The sequence below is a fragment of the Quercus lobata genome, chromosome 1 (assembly GCF_001633185.2).
Source record: "Quercus lobata isolate SW786 chromosome 1, ValleyOak3.0 Primary Assembly, whole genome shotgun sequence".
NCBI classification, from domain to species: Eukaryota; Viridiplantae; Streptophyta; class Magnoliopsida; order Fagales; family Fagaceae; genus Quercus; species Quercus lobata.
The window spans coordinates 17,095,153-17,113,843 of record NC_044904.1 but is presented as its reverse complement, the minus strand read 5'-3'; the positions used below and the strand labels follow the sequence as shown (position 1 = coordinate 17,113,843).

The 18,691-nt window shown below is 33.2% G+C and overlaps 2 protein-coding genes across 2 annotated transcripts; one reads left to right on the top strand and one right to left on the bottom strand.

The window, feature by feature from the left end:
• Nucleotides 1–2,905: 2,905 nt before the first annotated feature.
• LOC115949921 (zinc finger MYM-type protein 1-like) lies at nt 2,906–9,687 on the top strand. Its single transcript, XM_031067185.1, has 4 exons — nt 2,906–2,940; nt 7,638–8,277; nt 8,395–9,288; nt 9,532–9,687. Exons 1-4 carry the CDS (start codon nt 2,906–2,908, stop codon nt 9,685–9,687), a joined length of 1,725 nt encoding a protein of 574 aa, XP_030923045.1.
• Nucleotides 9,688–16,716: 7,029 nt separating this feature from the next.
• On the bottom strand, nt 16,717–18,691 carry LOC115981455. The gene is made up of 3 exons (XM_031103606.1): nt 18,606–18,691; nt 17,410–18,075; nt 16,717–17,221 (listed from the first exon to the last, which is right to left on the bottom strand). Exons 2-3 carry the CDS (start codon nt 17,999–18,001, stop codon nt 17,094–17,096), a joined length of 720 nt encoding a protein of 239 aa, XP_030959466.1. The 5' UTR covers nt 18,002–18,075; nt 18,606–18,691; the 3' UTR covers nt 16,717–17,093.

The window sequence follows — 18,691 nt, the reverse complement described above, 5'->3', positions numbered from 1 at the left end:
TAACATTAATGACACCACCAAATTCATTAATGCATGGATTAGGAGGGATCTAATATGAGTAGCTAGTAATATATTTTGAACCATTTCAAATAATAATAATAATATCATTAATGACTTTTCTGTTGGGGTATGTCGGGACGCACTCATATATAAATAATGCTAGAGATTTAAACTTTTTTATAAAATTTTTTATAAATTCTGATGTGGTAAGTGGTTATTGGTAAATGAAAAAGTGATATTAATGATGGGTCTATATAAAAATCAATAAAAAGCTGGTCACGGTAACCATTTATAAAAATATTGTAAAATAATTTGTGTCTATAGCATTACTCATCTTATATTTAGAGTCATTCACTATTTATATTTATTACTTGAGTTATAATTATACATAAAGGGAAATGATAACAGTGTTTTTAAACGAACTTAGAAAACTACAAGTACTCTATTTTTGGCAGACTTCTAACTCGTTCTTATCTTCTAATTTTTCAACATTTGTAGAACTTTTTGTAATTTATTCAAGTTTTTAATAAAGGAGTAGCCACTTGTGTAATGATACTCAGGGATGGAGCCAGAGTGGGGGCACCTACCCCCCTGTCTTCTCCCTCAAAAAGTCCTTCATATTTTTCTATAAAACAAACCATACCCCTAACATGACATAAAGAAATAAATAAAATACAAATTTTTATTTGAGAAAGTTTAAAAATGCAACAAATTTTTATAATATTTTTACAACACTCTTATTTTTAGTTGAGATGTATCTCAGAATATATATATTTTATTTTTATCTTGACCAATGATATATTGATATTTTAATTTATTATAAAAATATTGTGAGATTTTGTAGTATTACTCAAACAACTCCTCCCACCTTCAACAATGAGCTTAACACAAAATAAATGCCACTACCACCAAATCTATTTAGACTTTTGACCAATTTAAATCCTTTTTCTTTTTACTTATCCAAATTTCTTTCCTTTCATTTCTTCTCAAAAAAATGTAGAACTCAAACTTTACACAAAATAATAATAATAATAATAATAATAATAATAATATCTTGTATGGCACTAAAGCTATATAAAGCATCCATTATTTATATCTCCTTCAATTCTTGTATTTTCATAGTTTCAAATTTTGATTTTTATCATAAATCCAAATTTTAAATAATTAGAAGAATAAAGAAAGAAAAGTTGAAATTTATTATATCAATTTATTTTGAGGAATTAAATTAAATGTTTAAACTTGATATATATAGATTAATCTCTTACTTTGATGATTGATCGTCAATAATGTTTTACAATTATTTATTTATTTTACAATTATTTAAATTTTAATAGATTTTGTATGACAATCATTGTTGTTTATAATTTTATTATTAATATTGATTAATAATTTTAGGCTTTTTTTATTATTTTTTAATCTTGCCCTCCCTAAACTGAAATCCTAACTCCGTCACTGATGATACTTATTTCACAGAAGATAGACACTTGCATAACATTTTAAGACAGTATTTTTATTATATTGTAAATGATAATCCCTATTTTATATATTGTCTATAGGTACATGGTGCATTTCTACCGATTTTAAGAAGGGGATTATAGCTAAACTAACTTGGTTGAGGTCTAAAAAGTACTAATCAAGTCGCATCATTCAATATGAGAACTAGGTACTTATTGAGACAATTAAGCCACATCGTTATTAATGTTGTCTTTTTCTTTTTTTCCGACAACCATAGTTGACGCCTTTGGTGACCATTGTTGATAGTCGATTTTGGTTGGTTACTTGTTATTTCTCCCTTTTTGAACAACCCTAATTAAGTCATAAATAAGAAGAAGAAAAAAATTGGTTATTATGGGAAAACAAATATTAAAAAAAATTAAAAAAAAAAAAAGTTGCTATTGCACGCTCCGTCAAGGGAAGTGTGTATGCTGTAGGAGTCCTATGAAGCTCTGACTCAGTTGTGGGAATAAATATGAGTGGGTCCATGCTTTGATTTAAGACATGCATTGCTGAAACCGTGGCGCTTACTCAATTAGCAAGTTGATCGTAATCCAAGCGGTACGATCACAGCCGTCAAAAATCTTTGCCTTTTCAGTTGGACGGTCAGGATTGTACAGTTTAGAGGTCATTGTAATCATCCCCTCTTTTGGGTAAGAGATAATTGGTAGCCAACTAATAATTTCCACCTATTTCCACCTATAGTATCACGATCATGTCCTATTTCTTAGCCCACTAGAGTGTATATATATTTATGGACAAAATTTAAATACAGTCTCTTAATGCTGTTCCTTAGATCTTCCTCTTAAGATTTAGTCATATGGCTATTTAATTTAAAAATATATTTTCATTCCATAAGAAAAATCCACATGGCAGAATCTTAAAAGAAGAACCTAAATAACAGCACCTAAATACTGTACCTAAGTCTTACTCTATATATATTATATAAATAGCAAAATAATTAAATATATTAGCTTCACTACATGCACTTTACGTGAACAGTAAGACTTTTCTTTTGTAAGAGCACGTTTGGTAGACTGTAATAGACATTGTAATATAATAGATATTTTTATGATATGACTATTCGGTTGTTTGATTATATTTTTATTACAATGAATAGTTATTTCTTATAAATAGCTATTCTTCAAAATAAGAAATAATTATTCATTATCAAAAGTACTGAATATCTATTCATTTACTTTATGTAATAACTTTTTAAAAAATTCCTAAAAAGTCATTAGTTGCCACATCTTCAAAAGGAAAGAAAATAAAATTTTGTTATTTTTAATTGTAGGGTTAAGGGTCCAAATCATATATTGGGCCTTGGGCTTTGGCTGAGAGCGTAAGTAGTCCGAGAACGAACGAATGGTAATGAATGATTTAGACTCAGGACTTAATGAGCAAAATACAAATGAGAAGGTGGTTCGATGAGGAATATCTCCTCAGGTATGATAAATACAGCTCAAATATGTATTCCAACAATCGGGATGACCTTCCAAGAAGTTCCAGTGATAGAGACGTGCATCATAAACATACGAGAAGGAGGGGAACCCAAAAATACCGAAGAAAAAGTTGCTACCACCACATTGAATGCACTGCAGTTACTTTTTTAGCCGCATTTATATGGAGAATACCCCTGAACAATGCTGTCTTGACTACCACAACTCATAGAAAGCCAAAAAGGGTGTCTGATGGGATAGGTACTCAAGTAAGGACTCAAATGATCAACAAGTGTAGGATCAAGATGGTCCAAAGGGAGCTATATAATGTAAGAGACCTTCCTTGAGAAATTGATCGAAAAAAAAAAGAGAGAACATTGTAGCCATCAAAGATATACTTGTAATCGATTTAATTGATTTATATGGAGACTTACCTCCTCGGACAATGAATTCATTCAGATCAGTGCTTATTGTTTTTGCTTGATCATCCTCTAAATCCATACTAGCCATTGTCCAATTCATTAGGACCTAGTTTTTCAACCAACTCTCTACAAATTTATTGTACTAGGCTTACTAGGCCAATATCCAATACATTTTGGGCTTGGGCTGCAAAACGTGTCCCTACACTACTCATTCAAAACAGCCTATACTACCTCAATCATGTCACACATATATATTCCCCAAGAATCTTAGTTCAATATTTGCTACATTGAGCTGGAATCTCTCTCTCCCTTCATTCCAACCTATTTTTTCATTTTTTACTTGTAATTATAATGCCTTTAATCCTTGTTTATTGTTATTATGATGAAAGCTATAATGTTTTGGATACTATGGAAGTTTTTCCTTACGTTGAATTAATAATAATGAGGAAAACATATGATTTTTACCATGTAAACACACTTTTTAACCTGTCAGACATCTACCACTGAAGGTCTGTCATATTCACTGCTGGATCGTTTTTCCTCTTGTGTACTTATTATAATGGGTCTACTTTTATATTAACCAACTATAGAGGAAATGCATAATTTTTGCTATGCAAATACATTTATTGATTTTCCAAACATCTACCGTTGAACGTTTCTCTTACTTACCGCTAGAATATTATTTAAGCACTCATTGTGGTGGGCCATCCTTTGTGCTAGCTTATCTTTGCAGGAGGTATTTTGGGGCCTAATTATAATATTTGTTGAATGCAACCTAGACCTTGAGCAAAATGGGTATTTCACACTTTACCAATAACCTTTGGGCCATGTTCCAAGCCTAAAGTCGAGTCTTGGTCTTGACTTCCCTAACATCATGTGGGCAATGAAGGAAAAACACCCCCAACAATAATAAACTCCCAACTCAACATGTATAATTTTTGTTGTAAAATATGTTGCGTTTACAACAGCATTTCTTCAACAATATGTGAATAGTAAGAGCATTATATTATTAGACTAGATATATAGCTAAGATCATTATCATTGAGTTAGCTATAATTCAATCAATTGGCCCAAATTTAAGGTCTTCATTGGTCTAGCAGTTAGATTTACAACGTCCAAAATGCCAATGAAATTCAGAATAAAAATCCTCTATTCCATTTAATATTTTATCAATTATAGAATGTCATTTGTCTTCAAATATACTCTAAAAAATAAAATCAATTATAGTATGTGTCATTTGTCCTTTTTTGTTTTTCCTTTAATGTAGTTATTTGATAGGTAAAGAAAAAAAATATAATAATGTGTTGTTGTAATTGGTAAATCATAAAATGTATCACTTAAAACGGGACATTTTCCCCCCTTCTTTTTATGTCTAGAATGGTTTTTCCCCATCCCTTGCCAGCCTTGGTGGTGTGGGTTCGTTTAGCAATAGTTGAGATGGAGAGACAGAGCATTGTTTATTATTTCATTAGTGATGACAGGCTTGTGTCAATGGTAGTGTGGGTTGTGCATTAATTGTCGAGTTGAAGAGAGGGACTCGTTTATTCCATTGGTAAGAGTATTAGCATTGGAGAATGCTAATGCCATATTTAAGGACAATTTGGCATTTTAAGTCTTAAAATACTTTGCATCAAAGAATGGTAAACCCAACTATTGCAATTTTTTTTGCAATAGTGCTATAGTACAATTCTAAAGTTAGAATTATACTGTAGCGGTATTCTAAAAAAATACATATATTTTATTCACTTCCAAAATTTCTCTCTCTTCCTTCTCTGTTTCTCCATCTGCTCTCTCCTCTCTTCAGACCCAAACACCATTCTCCATCTGCTCTCATCACAGTGGCTCATTTTTTCTGGTGGGTTACGATCCGGCGGTTCTGTGGTTGCTTTTTTTTTTTTTTTTTTTTTTTTTGGCGTGGGTGATGGCGTTGTTCACTGTCGTGGTTGTGGGTTTTTTTTTTTTTTCCCTGTGACCGGTGCTTAAAGGGGTTGTGGGTCGTGGTTGGGTCCAGTATTTAGGTCGTGGGTTGTGGTTGGGTCCGGTGTTTGAGTCGTTAGTCATGGTTGGGTCCAGTGTTTGGGTCGTGGTTGGGTGTTTAGGTCATGGTTGGGTTCGATGTTTGGGTCTGTTGGTCGTCGAAGATCACCAGGGTTTGGGTCTGGCGAGGTTGGGTTCGGTGTTTCACACGGCCTCTCTCTCATCTCTCATCGTGGATCGGCAAGCTGGGTTTGGATCGGTGGGCTGGGATTGGTTGATGGTGGGTTTGAAATGGTGGATCTGTTGATCAATGGGTGGATTGGTTGGGTTGATCATCGGTAGCTCCGATGGTGGCTTTGGTGATGATTTTTTTTGAATGGGTAGCTCCGGTGGGTTTCAAATCGACTGGGTTTCAAATCGGCGGTGTGGGTTTTTGATCGGTGCCTTGGGTGGTGGGTGTGGTGGTCGTTGTTGGCTCCAACTGGTCTAATGGTTTATGTGTATGTGGCTTTGTTAATGGTTTATGTTTGTGTGTGTGGAGGGGGGGGCGACTCTGTGTGTATGGTGATGGGTATGGATAGGTTGATCAGTGTATCATGGGTTTGTGTGTGTGGCTCTGTGCATTGAACCAGTGCTAGGGGTTGAGGGAGACTAAGGAAAAAAAATACTGATGGAAAGCCCAGGAAAATTGATTCATGCCAAAGTCTGAAAAAAAGTGACGGTTGGAAAAAAATAATTAAAAAATATTAAAAAATAATATTTTAATAAACATAGAATTTTGGGATGCTGAAGGTATTGTAAAATGGTATGGTATAAGTAATAAAGTGACTTTTTGAAGATGGTAAAACAGAATAGGATAGAATTCTTTGATGCTGATGCTCTAATAATGGTGGATTTGTGTCATTGGTTTGGTGGTTAAGTTTTGATCAACTTGGGTCAGGGACGGACCCAGGTAGAAGGCTAAGGGGGCCCGGGGCCCAAAAAAAAAAAATTTTTAGCAAGTAAAATTTTCCCAAAAAAATAAAAAAAAAAAGGGCTTGGGCCCCCCTGAAATTTTTGCTCCGGCCCCCCTCCCAAAAATCATGAACCCCCTTTCCCCTAGCTCATCATCCAGCCAGCTCAGAGCAGAGCCCATAACCCATGTCAATACAAAAAAAAAAAAAAAAAAAAAAAAAAACTCAGCTCTTAGCAATCCAAAACCAAACGGAGAAAGCAAAAAACAAAGTAAAAAAAAAGAAAAAAGAAGAAGAAAGGAAAGTGAGAGACTGAGAGGCAAGAGCTGCGGGACAGAGATAGAGAGTACAGTGATCTTAATCAGTTCAGAGGCCCGTGTCGGTGTCGTTGTGACGGAGAGAGACAGAGAGCAGTGTCGCCGTGACAGAGAGAGACAGAGAGCGAGACGAAAGCGAGAGAGTGTGAACCCAACTTCGAGCGAGACCCACGCCGGCAAGAGCGAGACCCACGCTGCCACGCGAGACAAGATCCACTTGCTGCCAGTTGCCGTTGCTCGATCTGCCCAGCCCAACTTCGAGCCTTCACAATTCACAGGTATTTACTCTTTAACTCTTATCTTTTCCTTCAAATTTCAAAACCTTGTGATCTGAGAATCAAAGAAATTGTGCTTGTGCCTTGTGAACTTGACTTGTGGTGTTTTATGTTTGTGTTTTTACTGATGAGTGAATAGTGATGAACTAAACTTCTTTGGTGATTGTGAATTGAATCTATGTTGCGGCTGCTGCTTGTGGTGTTTTTTTTTTTTTTTGCTTTTTGGCTTTGTGACTCTATGTTTGTGACTCTTGCATTATATAAATAAAAGAGATAGATAGAGAGAGTAGAGATTGTAGTGATAGTCAGATGGTTTTTTCTTTGTTAACTGGTAGTTGGAGATAATAATAGGGAAAAGTGGAGTTGCTATTGGGCAACAGACAAGTGACAGGGAAAAAAAGAAAGAAAGAAAAAAGGTAAAGTTAAGAAAAGTTTTTGTTAGTAGTGCTTAACTGTCTGTAGTGGGATTCATTGGGTATTTGGATTAGTGGGTCAGAATTAGGAAGATGAAGACAAGAGACAACACAAAATACAAAAGACATAAAAGACATAAATAAAGGAAGAGACAACACAGAGACATAAATAAAGGCAGTCCAAACACAAAGACATTAAAGGCAGACCAAAGACAAAAAGAAAAAAAAAAATCATATAATATAAAAAAATTTCACAAATTTAAAAAAATAACGGTGATTCTTATATAATTTTTATTTTATTTGTAGATCATTAAAAAATCAACTACAATGCTTGATTTTTTCAAAAGAAAAGGTTCAATTTCAAATTCTTCCAAAGTCAACGTGGAATTGCCAACAACTAATGTTACTATTCCAATTCCGGAAAATGTGGATGTTCCAATTCCAGAAAATGCGGATATTCCAATCTCTCAAACACAATTTCAAAGAATTGACCTTGATTCTTTGGATTATGATCCTGGAACACGCAAACAAATATGGGAATATCATGTTAATCAACGTGATGAAATTCGACGGGCTTACATTAAAAAAGGTCCGCACCAACCTCCTCTAGAAACATTCAAAAAAAGTGGAAAGCGCAATCGTTGCTTTCAAGTTTCTTGGTATAGAAATAATTCAAAATGGCTTGAATATTCTCCTACAACAGATGTAGCTTATTGTCTACCCTGCTTTGTCTTTCATAATCCAAATGTGGTTGTGGGACAAAATACATTCATTGTTGGTGGATTTAGAAATTGGAAAAAGGTTGGGGGCAAAGATTGTTATTTTCAAGGTCATATAGGAAAAGATTCTAACTCAGCTCATAGAGTTGCTGAGCAAATGTGTAAGGATTTGATGAACCAATCGCAGCATTTGCAAAGGGTAGTTGATCATTTCACTACTGAACAAATTGCAAATAATCGGTTGCAACTGAAGGCCACAATTTTTATTGTCTGATATCTTGCCTTTCAAGCTATAGCTTTTAGAGGTCGAGATGAAAGTTTTAGTTCATTAAATCGTGGGAACTTTCATGAATTATTGGGTATTGTGACTTTTTGGAATGAGAAGATTGCTGAAATAATAGAAAAAGCTCCAAAAAATGCAACCTACACATCACCTAGGATTCAAAAGGAAATTCTACATGTTTTCATAGCCAAAGTGAAGAAGGCCATTCGGGAAGAAATTGGTGATGCAAAGTTTTGCATAATGGTTGATGAAGCTCGTGATGAGTCCATGAAAGAGCAAATGACTATGGTGTTTAGATATGTTGATACAAAAGGCTTTGTGAAAGAACGCTTTTTTGGGCTTATTCATGTTGTTGACACTGCAGCTTTGACTCTAAAGAGGGGGATATATTCTTTGTTATCTCAACATTACTTAGATATACAAAATATTCAAGGGCAAGGATATGATGGAGCAAGCAACATGCGAGGTATGTGGAATGGATTACAAGCTTTGATTTTGAATGATTGCCCATATGCTTACTATATCCATTGTTTTGCACATCGCTTACAATTGGCATTAGTAAAAGCATCAAAACAAGTTGTTCCCATAAGTCATTTTTTTCTTACATTGCTTTTTCTTATCAAAATTGTTAATGCTTCATGCAAGCGCAATGAGCAATTGAAAGTTGCCAATGCTAATGAAATAACACGTTTGATTGATCTTGAAGAGCTTGAGACTGGAAGTGGACTTAATCAAATTGGCACTTTACAACGACCTGTAGAAACACGTTGGAGTTCACATTTTAGATCAGTTTCTAGCTTATTAATGATGTTTAGTTCAACTGTTGAAGTTTTACAAAATATAATTGATGGAGAAAATCAGGCAGAAGGAGAGTCATCTTATAAAGGTTTAACTTCATTTGAATTTGTCTTCATCTTGCATCTTGAGAAGGAAACTATGGAGATCACTGATAAACTTTGTCAAGCTTTGCAAAGCCAATCTCAAGACATTTTAAATGTCATGCATTTAGTTTCATCTACTAAAACACTTATCCAAAAATTTAAAGATGATGGATGGGATGGCTTACTCACCACTGTGATATCATTTTGTGAGAAGCATCGCATTGATGTCCTGGATATGAATGCTCGTTATGTTGCGAGGCGAGGTCGAGCTCGAGCTCGTAATCAACAAGATAACGTTACAAATGAGCATCATTATCGAGTAAATATTTTTTATGCTACAATAGATTCTTAACTACAGGAACTAAATTATCGGTTTAATGAAGATGCTATGGAGTTACTTAGGCTTAGCTTAGCTTTAGAACCTCGAGAGGCATTAAAATCTTTCAAAATTAATGATCTTTGTTTGTTGGTAAAGAATTTCTATCCACAAGATTTCACAGATTATGACAAATAAGTGTTGGAGAATGAGCTTTATCATTTTGAGCATAATGTAGTCCAAGATCTAGAGTTCAAAAAATTGAAAAGTTTATCTGAGTTGTCTCAATGGTTAGTGAGAACTGGAAATTCAGAACACTATAAACTTGTTTATAGAATGGTGAGACTTGTGCTTACTCTTCCAGTTTCTACTGCTACTACAGAGCGAGCATTTTCAGTTATGAAACTTGTCAAAACTGAACTTCGAAACAAAATGGAAGATGACTTTTTGAATGACTCTTTGATGTTATACATTGAAAAGGATATAGTTTCGACATTTTTTTTTGGATTCAATAGTAGATGATTTTGAAAATTTGAAAGAGCGTCGAGTTTCCTTTTCATAGATGATTGTATAAAGAAACAATAGTGTTTCGTATATTTTGTTTTTGTTAGTAGATTGTATCTTAATATATTAAGAAACAATGATTTTTGGGTATTTGTCTTGGTTGATAGTTTATTAATACCATATGGATGCGTATTTGAAAAAAAAAAAAATTTTGCTTATCTCCGGTCCCCCCCCAGCTTAAAATCCTACGTTCGTCCCTGACTTGGGTTGATTTTAATCTCCCTAGGTTGAGGTTGAGATTTACTCATAACACTGACTATAGGGCTTCTTAGAAAATTTGTTATGGTCATGTGTTTTGTTAGAGGTTGACAATAACCGCTTTAGGAATATTTTTACGTTATCTATTAAAAAACTTAAATTATATAAAATTTAATAAAGAAAATGACTTGAGCATATCAACATATATATATATATACACACAAAATGTATGAAATTTAAAATTTCTTTTTACGAGTTCTTATATTTTAAAATCGTTGTATGATAGTTTCTGTGGGAGCATTTTTGGATTGACAGGCCAATAGCTTGCTTGTAACCATTTTCTCCTCAACGTCCCACATCAAAAGAAACTTCCCCTACTTTCTGTCTTATAAGCTGTGAAGCAAGGGAGTGGTGTACCATCAGTTGTAGCTTCCTTTTATTGTGGGAGCATTTTTGGATTGACAGGCCAATAGCTTGCTTGTAACCATTTTCTCCTCAGCGTCCCACATCGAAAGAAACTCCCCGTACCATCACTACGCCCTTGCTTCACAGCTTATAAGGCAGAAAGTGGGGGGAGTTTCTTTCGATGTGGGACACTGAGGAGAAAATGGTTACAAGCAAGCTATTGGCCTGTCAATCCAAAAATGCTCCCACAATTTTGTTATTAATATTGTGACTGCAAAGTCAAGGAGAGAAAAATTACTAGTGCCACTAAGGAAAACTCAAGACCACGATATGTCTCTCTTGGTACCATTTTTTAGGAAAAATTAAATTAGGAATTATATTTAATAGAATTGGTTGAACAAGTTACAAATTCGGGTAATTATGGATTTTTGTTTTTGAGTGAGTTTTTTGTTAAATATTTTGTTCATTTGTTGTTGTTTAGGCTATATTTTCACTGTTAATTTTTTTTTTTTAAGAGTTTAGGATTATATTTGGGTGGCCAATATTATTTTTGGACTACTGTTATGGACACAACAATAGGCCACAACATGCTAATTTAGGATTTTATATTTTTTTTTTTGTGATTTCTTGCAATGTCCCTATTATTATTCTTACTTTTGTTGAACACAAATTTTTGAGATTCTCAAATCAAGATGTTAAATATTTATTTTTAGGATAGGCAAATTAGTTAATTTTATATAGTGGTGATTTTGGGTGATGACAGTGGCCATTTGTGTGGGTGGTTGATGAAGAAGAGGAGAGTCAAGAGAGAATCGGAAAGAGGAAAAATATTATAATAAAACAATATTTAAATAGGAGTGTAGAAAATTATGGAGAGTCTAAATGCATGCATTTATGAAAATGAGTTAGCTAACATTTTAAAAAATTAATAATACTAAAGAAAACGACTTTTTAATCTTCAATCTGACTATAACTTTAACCGAGTCTAGAGTTTTTTTTTTTTTTTTTTTTTTTTTTTTTTTTTTTTGAGAATCTTACCAAGGCTAGTGCTAAATGCTAATGCTATAATCTCATCTGGAGTTTGAAATTCGATAAGAAAATGGTGTAAAAGTAAAACTCATGTTTTACACCGTCTAATAAGAAATTGTCACTTTAACTTTTTACTTAAAACTCAATTGACATATAATAACATTTGAATAAATTCACAATGAAATTTAAAAATTATACTATAGTTTAATCTAAGTATATATGTGTGTGAAGTTTTATCATGAAGACTTGAACCCTGATCCTTACCTTCCACCCCATAATAACTTTGTATTTATGGAGTAACTATCACGCTAAAGTACACGGTGGTCGCACGAATATATTTAATAGTAGTGATGATGAGGTAGTAATCTCGGTTTTCTCACCGAGTATCATGAATGTTTCACTTGATACAAAATTACTAAAATTAAATTGAACACATTACGTAAAATTAGACAACAATTAAAAATTAATTTGAATTTAATTTAGATTTTAATTATTCTTCGACTTTAATACAATATATACAATAAGTCAAGAAAATTTAAAACAAAAAATTTCTTTTTATAATCCAATAATTAGAGGTGAAATGATTTGAACATTGGGTGTCTTTGTTAAAAATATAAATAAATGTTAATCAATTGAATTACAAGACTGTAAAAAAAAAAAAAAAAACTATCTTAATCACAATTACACAATATAATATCTCACATCATATATATTGTTTTGTCAACACTTTACCTCACATTTTACTAACAGAATGATGTAGTTATGATCTTTTACATGGTTGATGACTTGAACTTTCCAAGCCCAATGAATCAAATTGAAATTTCATGTAAATATCTAAGACTAACAATAAGACTCTCGGCAAAAATAAACTATCTTAATCACAATCACACAATATAATATCTCGCATCATATAAATTGTTTTGTCAACACTTTACCTCACATTTTACTAACAGAATGATGTAGTTATGACTTTTTACATGGTTGATGACTTGAACTTTCCAAGCCCAATGAATCAAATTGAAATTTCATGTAAATATCTAAGACTAACAATAGGTGTTTTTGACTTTTGCCCCTTTATTTGATTATTTCACGTTCTTAGTAATAGTTTTTCTTAATTTTGGTTAGACAGCACTTTGAAAGTTTCTCAAGTCTTGACCGTGACAAGGGAAAAGACCCTATTTTCAAAATATCATGACTACTGACTAGACTTGTTGACATGAAGAATTTGAAATTTTTGTACTAATAAAAGTAGGAAAAATATCTCAACTTTGATAAAAATTGAAAAAAGAAAAAAGAAAGGGAGAAGGAAATTTATATCAAAATTAAAAACAAAATAAAACTTACAAGTTCTTTGCCAATGTTGTCTTATAGTGATTACTATATGCTTTCATTATGTTTATGCGTTGGAGCTTTTTCTTCTCTTATTTTTATATATACTTCTTCTTTCTACTTTTTACCTAAGGCTTTATGGAATTATTAAGTTATTTTTAGCTTATTCATATTTGATGTGTGTTTGGAAAGAGATTATAAGCTAATTTTTAAGCTTTTATGTACTGCCTTTTAAAACTTTTTTTTTTTTTTTTTACGTATTATCGTTATTTTTAAATGCAATTATATTTTAGTATACTTTCAACAAAATTTTTTTAATAAAAAGTCAAATAAGTTATTCTCGAACAGATACAATTACATATTAAATTTTATTGTATTTTTTAGAAAATATATTTAAATTTTTTATCCAACTTATTTTTAAAACCCAATAAATAAATAAAAGCTCTCCCAAACTAGTATTTACATTCAAAGAAGTCAAACTTGTCGACTCCTAGACCTAGAGTTATCTAGCCCAATAAATTTAAATTTGTACGTGGAAAGAAACTTTACAAGAAAGATTAATATTTGTGGCAAGGTCTCATGATAGGAAGTATCAAGCATCCAAGGCTTGGTCATATCTTAATTGAGGCCAACAACCAAATTTTAAAACAAAAAACAGAACAGTATGAACGATTTAGTTGAATGTGTAGCTGTTAAGGTTAGGAGAGAAAACAAGATGGATTCAGGGTCTGTTAAGATACCGCTTATTGCTGAAAATTGAAAATACTGTAGCAAAATAATTTTTAAATATCAATAGTGTCATGTGGGACCCAATTTTAAAGTTTTTTTTATTGAATTCCGTATTTGCAGGTCCCGTGAACAATGCACGTGACCCACTATTTTTCAACGAAATACAAAAACACATGTTCAACGTGCGTTCCAAACGCACACTCAATGTGACTTGCATGATTGCAAAATTTAAGTTTAGGACAACTTTTTTGTTTGAAAAAGAAGTTTAGGACAACTTGAAAGGCGATAAAGTTTAGCCTGCAAATTAATATGCATATTAACAACTACAAATACACATATATCATGGCTTTGTTCTCCAAGTTGAAGCTCAATCTGCGATTTCCAGCTCATGAATGAACTTTAATGAGCAACTTTACAGATAAACATGGCATTAGCTATTAATTTAGTATACCAAGCATGTGGACTGACTTGAACAAATGCGTGTCGTGTGAGCGTGTATTAAGTGATACATTTGGTGTTTACTAGGTCGAACTGCATTACATAAGTGATTACAAATAAGCCTCGATTCCTAAGCCATAATCCACTAATTTGGATCAAAGTTATCACATTAAAAGCCAGTCATTAAACATTATATCTCAACCCCCACGTTACTTGATCCTAAAATTCTCTCAACCCCCACATTAATACAACCTCACCTGCGACTACGTGTGAATATCAATGCTCTTGACACTATCTATTTGACTATCCTTCTTTACTCCTATTGCTACAGTAATGGTCACAACAAAATTAAGACATAAGGAAAGATAACATTATAAAATAAGACATGGTATAAGCAAAATATAACATTAAGACATAAAGAAAGAAAAAGATGATATCAAAAGTCAGTTTTACTCAATGTATTAATACTTGCCTGAGTGTATTTGCCATCACTTACCAGGAAATTAATTGGCAGTTTGAGGCAATGTTCAGAGCCAAGATTTAAAAAGTCAAACATATTATTTTTTTTTTCCTGATAATTTTCAAAATATATATTATAAAGATTAGAGGGCAAAATACAAAGGCATGAAATATGCATTTTCTGTGTGTTACAAGCTAAACATCAGTTTATGGGTACAAGTGATGTTTTCAAACATTTTGATGGCCATTCATTATTTTTAAAACAAAAAATAAATATAAATATGCCTAAAAATATTAGTTATCTAGTTAATTATCATGTCCCCACAGTGTATTGTCATGATTTTTCAAAATTCATTGTGCTCTCCATGTCTTGGGTCGAATCCTGTTAGATGTTCTATAAAATGAAACCAAATCAAGTCAAATGAACACTTGGTACAAATATCAATCAAACCAAAGAAGAATGAAACCAAATAAAGTAAAATACCCTCCAAACCAAATCAAGTAAATAAGAATATTATATTATTAAAAAGAAAAAGAAGAAGGTGGTATTACATGTTTCGACTAAATACATCCACCCTCTCACATGGGATGAGTCCCACAAGTATAGGGTCCACTCTCATGTGAGAGAGGGTAAATATAAGTAACCGAAGCCTGATAGATTTCCAAAAAAAGAAGAATGGGAGGCCCCTCTCCATCTCCAACCTCTAGGACAAAATCCCAAGAAAGAAGGGAAGAGATGGTAAGGGTCCATCTCAATTACGAAAAGCCAACTCCACGAGTGAAATTGTGAGTCAAAATTTTATATCTCTTGGAACAAAAATAAAATCCCAGCAAAGTTGGGAAGAGAGAGTAGATTAAATTTCTTTGATAGTTGGCTCAAGAGACAAGAGTGGGAGAAATGGATATTGCACTGCTTCAGAGAGATGTTAGTCTCCTCAAAAAAGACAAACTTGAGCTTGTGTTCGAGTGCCAGATTTGCTGCTTACAGAGCAGCTGAAACTTCACCAATCAAAGGGTCAGATGGAGTAAACTGGATTGTACAAACAGTAACTCACCTGAATCGTCTCTACAAACAACCACCGCAAAAGCTTTACTTAGGCAAATAGCAACATCAAAATTATCATAATCTCGGTCTCCATCAGTCTCCACCATATTCTTTATGGAGGAAGAAAGTGTCATTTGAGCTAGAACTCAATGAAAGACTACCTAGATTTTTATTTATTTTATTTTTGCATAACTACTACCTAGATTTTATAGTACACACAAAATGAAAAAAACTCTAAAATTTCTGGGTTATGATATAGAATTGATAGACCTATATTTATCCATCTCCCCCCCTCTCCCCTAAAAAAAGACCCTGAGAGACCTATAATTAATAAAAGAGCAGAGAGTGGTGGTAATTTGTACTACCAGATCAAACTCAGTTAGCTTTTATCATAATCATAGGCTGCTTCTTCTTTTTTTGTTGATAAATAACGTATTTTATTAAAGAAAATATAATCATAGCCTACTTCTATAAATCATAGTTGTGATCTAAGATCCTCCTTCCTAAATTAGTAAATTTTTATCATTAAGGAAAAATTATATCATCAGTTTATTTACAAATTCCCTAAGCCATAATCCACTAATTTTGATATTAGAATCAGCTAGATCCACACTGAATTATTTTTCAGATCACCAATCAAAACTGTAACAGCACAAAGGGAGATAATACACCACAGTTTTAATTGTCAACTCAGATTGGTAAACAGCATATAGATGACATGCTGGCATAAAATTAAAATTAGTGAACTTTAGGCTGACAACGGCTAAATTTTAACACAAGGGAAAGAGAAAAGAAGGAAAGGCTTGAGACATTATCAAAGACCAATAATACACAAACATAAACACATGCAAATGCATATTCACGCACAAAGTGTAGAATAAAAGCTCACATATTTACAGCCAAACATAGTGCATACAGAACAATTAGATTGTGGAAAGAAATGGTCTAAAGATTATTCACATCTTCAAATTTTAAATAGCAAAAGGATATTAACTATGAGGCTCCAATTTATCACTAAATGAAAATCAGCATTTGACATAAGCGTAAAATTAGCATATATAAATAAGTACACTATTAAGAATGGACACAGACCAATTGGTAGAGTGAAAGGACGTAGACTACTAACTCTCAATGTTTAATAATCATAAGGTAGCAATGTCAGTAGCAGTAAAGGCAGTTATGTACATTATATGTATTTCGGGAGAATCCAAATTAGATTCAGATATTTGACATTTTCCAACAAGGGCAATGATCCTAAGTTGCTCTGTATCTCTCACAGAGAAAAGCTTCAGAACAACTTAAAGACTAGAAAATGAGAACAAGTATAATTTTTAAAGATGATCGGCTTCAACTCCATATCTCATTAACTCTGACGCATAGCTCACTACGTCTCAGAACTCATGACAGATCATTTAGTTTTCTGAAAATTCCAACTTCTCCATTTTATGTTGCTTAGCCATCCAAAATCAGTCACAGCTTGTCCAGACTGTAGCTTCACGAGGTGGCTTCTATAAGGTATTAGTATATTCTTGAGACCTGCCAATCATGAGGACATAACAATCAGAACAATAGCAAAAGGCAAAGTGATCAATACCAATAAAGAACACAACCTCCCCCCACCTCAACAAAGAATTAAATAACAAAATATGTCATTTTTTTTGGTGTGCTTAATCATAATGCAATGTATACCATACTAAAGAACAGGGTTTTGATGAAATGAATACCTGTAATGCACATCGTCTTATAAAGATTAGCAATACGAGCATCTCCTTTTGTAGTCATATGTGGCCTCTCCAAGCACTCAAGAAACACCAAGTCAGCCTTCAGCAGCTCGGCCTGATCATGACTGTCATAACCAATATCGTGACAATAGCAGCAGAAGTCCAACCAATCAATTGGCCTCTTGTCCCAAACTAGAGACCCATGGTCTTTCCCACTCGACCAATTAGGTCCACAATAATGTCCATACCGTGGGAACAACTGAGAAAGAAATGCTCTTGCACCTGTATGCCATGGAACCCTAGAAACATATGGTCTGAAGCGTAAAGCCACAACACCTTCATTGCCAATAGCCCCGCGGTGTTGCGCTTGCCTCTTTAACCCTCTATTGATGGTAGTTGGTGTTCGAATTTTATCTCTAGCATTGAATGCCCATGGAAAAAATGAAAGCAGGGACCATTGCCACAACTTGATATCAAAAAGAGCTTTTTGTTTAGGTTGCTCAACTATGGCACTCATGGAACTAAGGGTTGTCACTGAATCATTGTTTGGTTGGGCCTTAAACCATGGAAGACCACCAAGAAACCCGAAATCCATTGTTGAGAAATTCAAGATGTCATCAAATTGAACAATTTAGCCACAATAGAAACCTTACACATTCAGTTTTTAACCTGCCACCAATATTACACAGCTATATATCAAGAAGAGACCACCAATATGGAAATGGGTCAACAAATCAGCAAAAACCCACTTATTTTCTAGGCTTACCAAAGCTAAAAATCAAATCTTTGCATAAAAAAATTCAATTGGGTTGAAAAATTATCACAACCCATCATTACTCTTCACGGTAGTATACCTTCAAATTAATAAAATCACCATTCAAGTCACAAATCATTAATGAAAAATACGAAATTCACAAATTCTTTATCATTTTAACAGGTTGTTCACTCAAACCTTGTTAAGGACGAGAGAATTCAACAAAACTAGTAAATTTGAAGTTGATATGCTTTAAATTATATCAAAACAAAGAAGAAGAAAAACTACAACTCTAAAGTTGTTTCATTCTTTTGCTCTCCAGCGTTTTCTCAGCGAGGAACCAAACAAGATGAATATGGAAATATTACACGAAAGGATACAAATATATAAGAAAAAATGAAGAATCAGAGAGACATAAACATCAGTATATTTGGGAAGAACTTACTTCTGTTGATAATTCATCGACTATTAAAGAGGTCCTCAAATGCGTTCAGTTGAGAGAGAGAGTTTTTAAGTTTTTTGAGGGAGAAT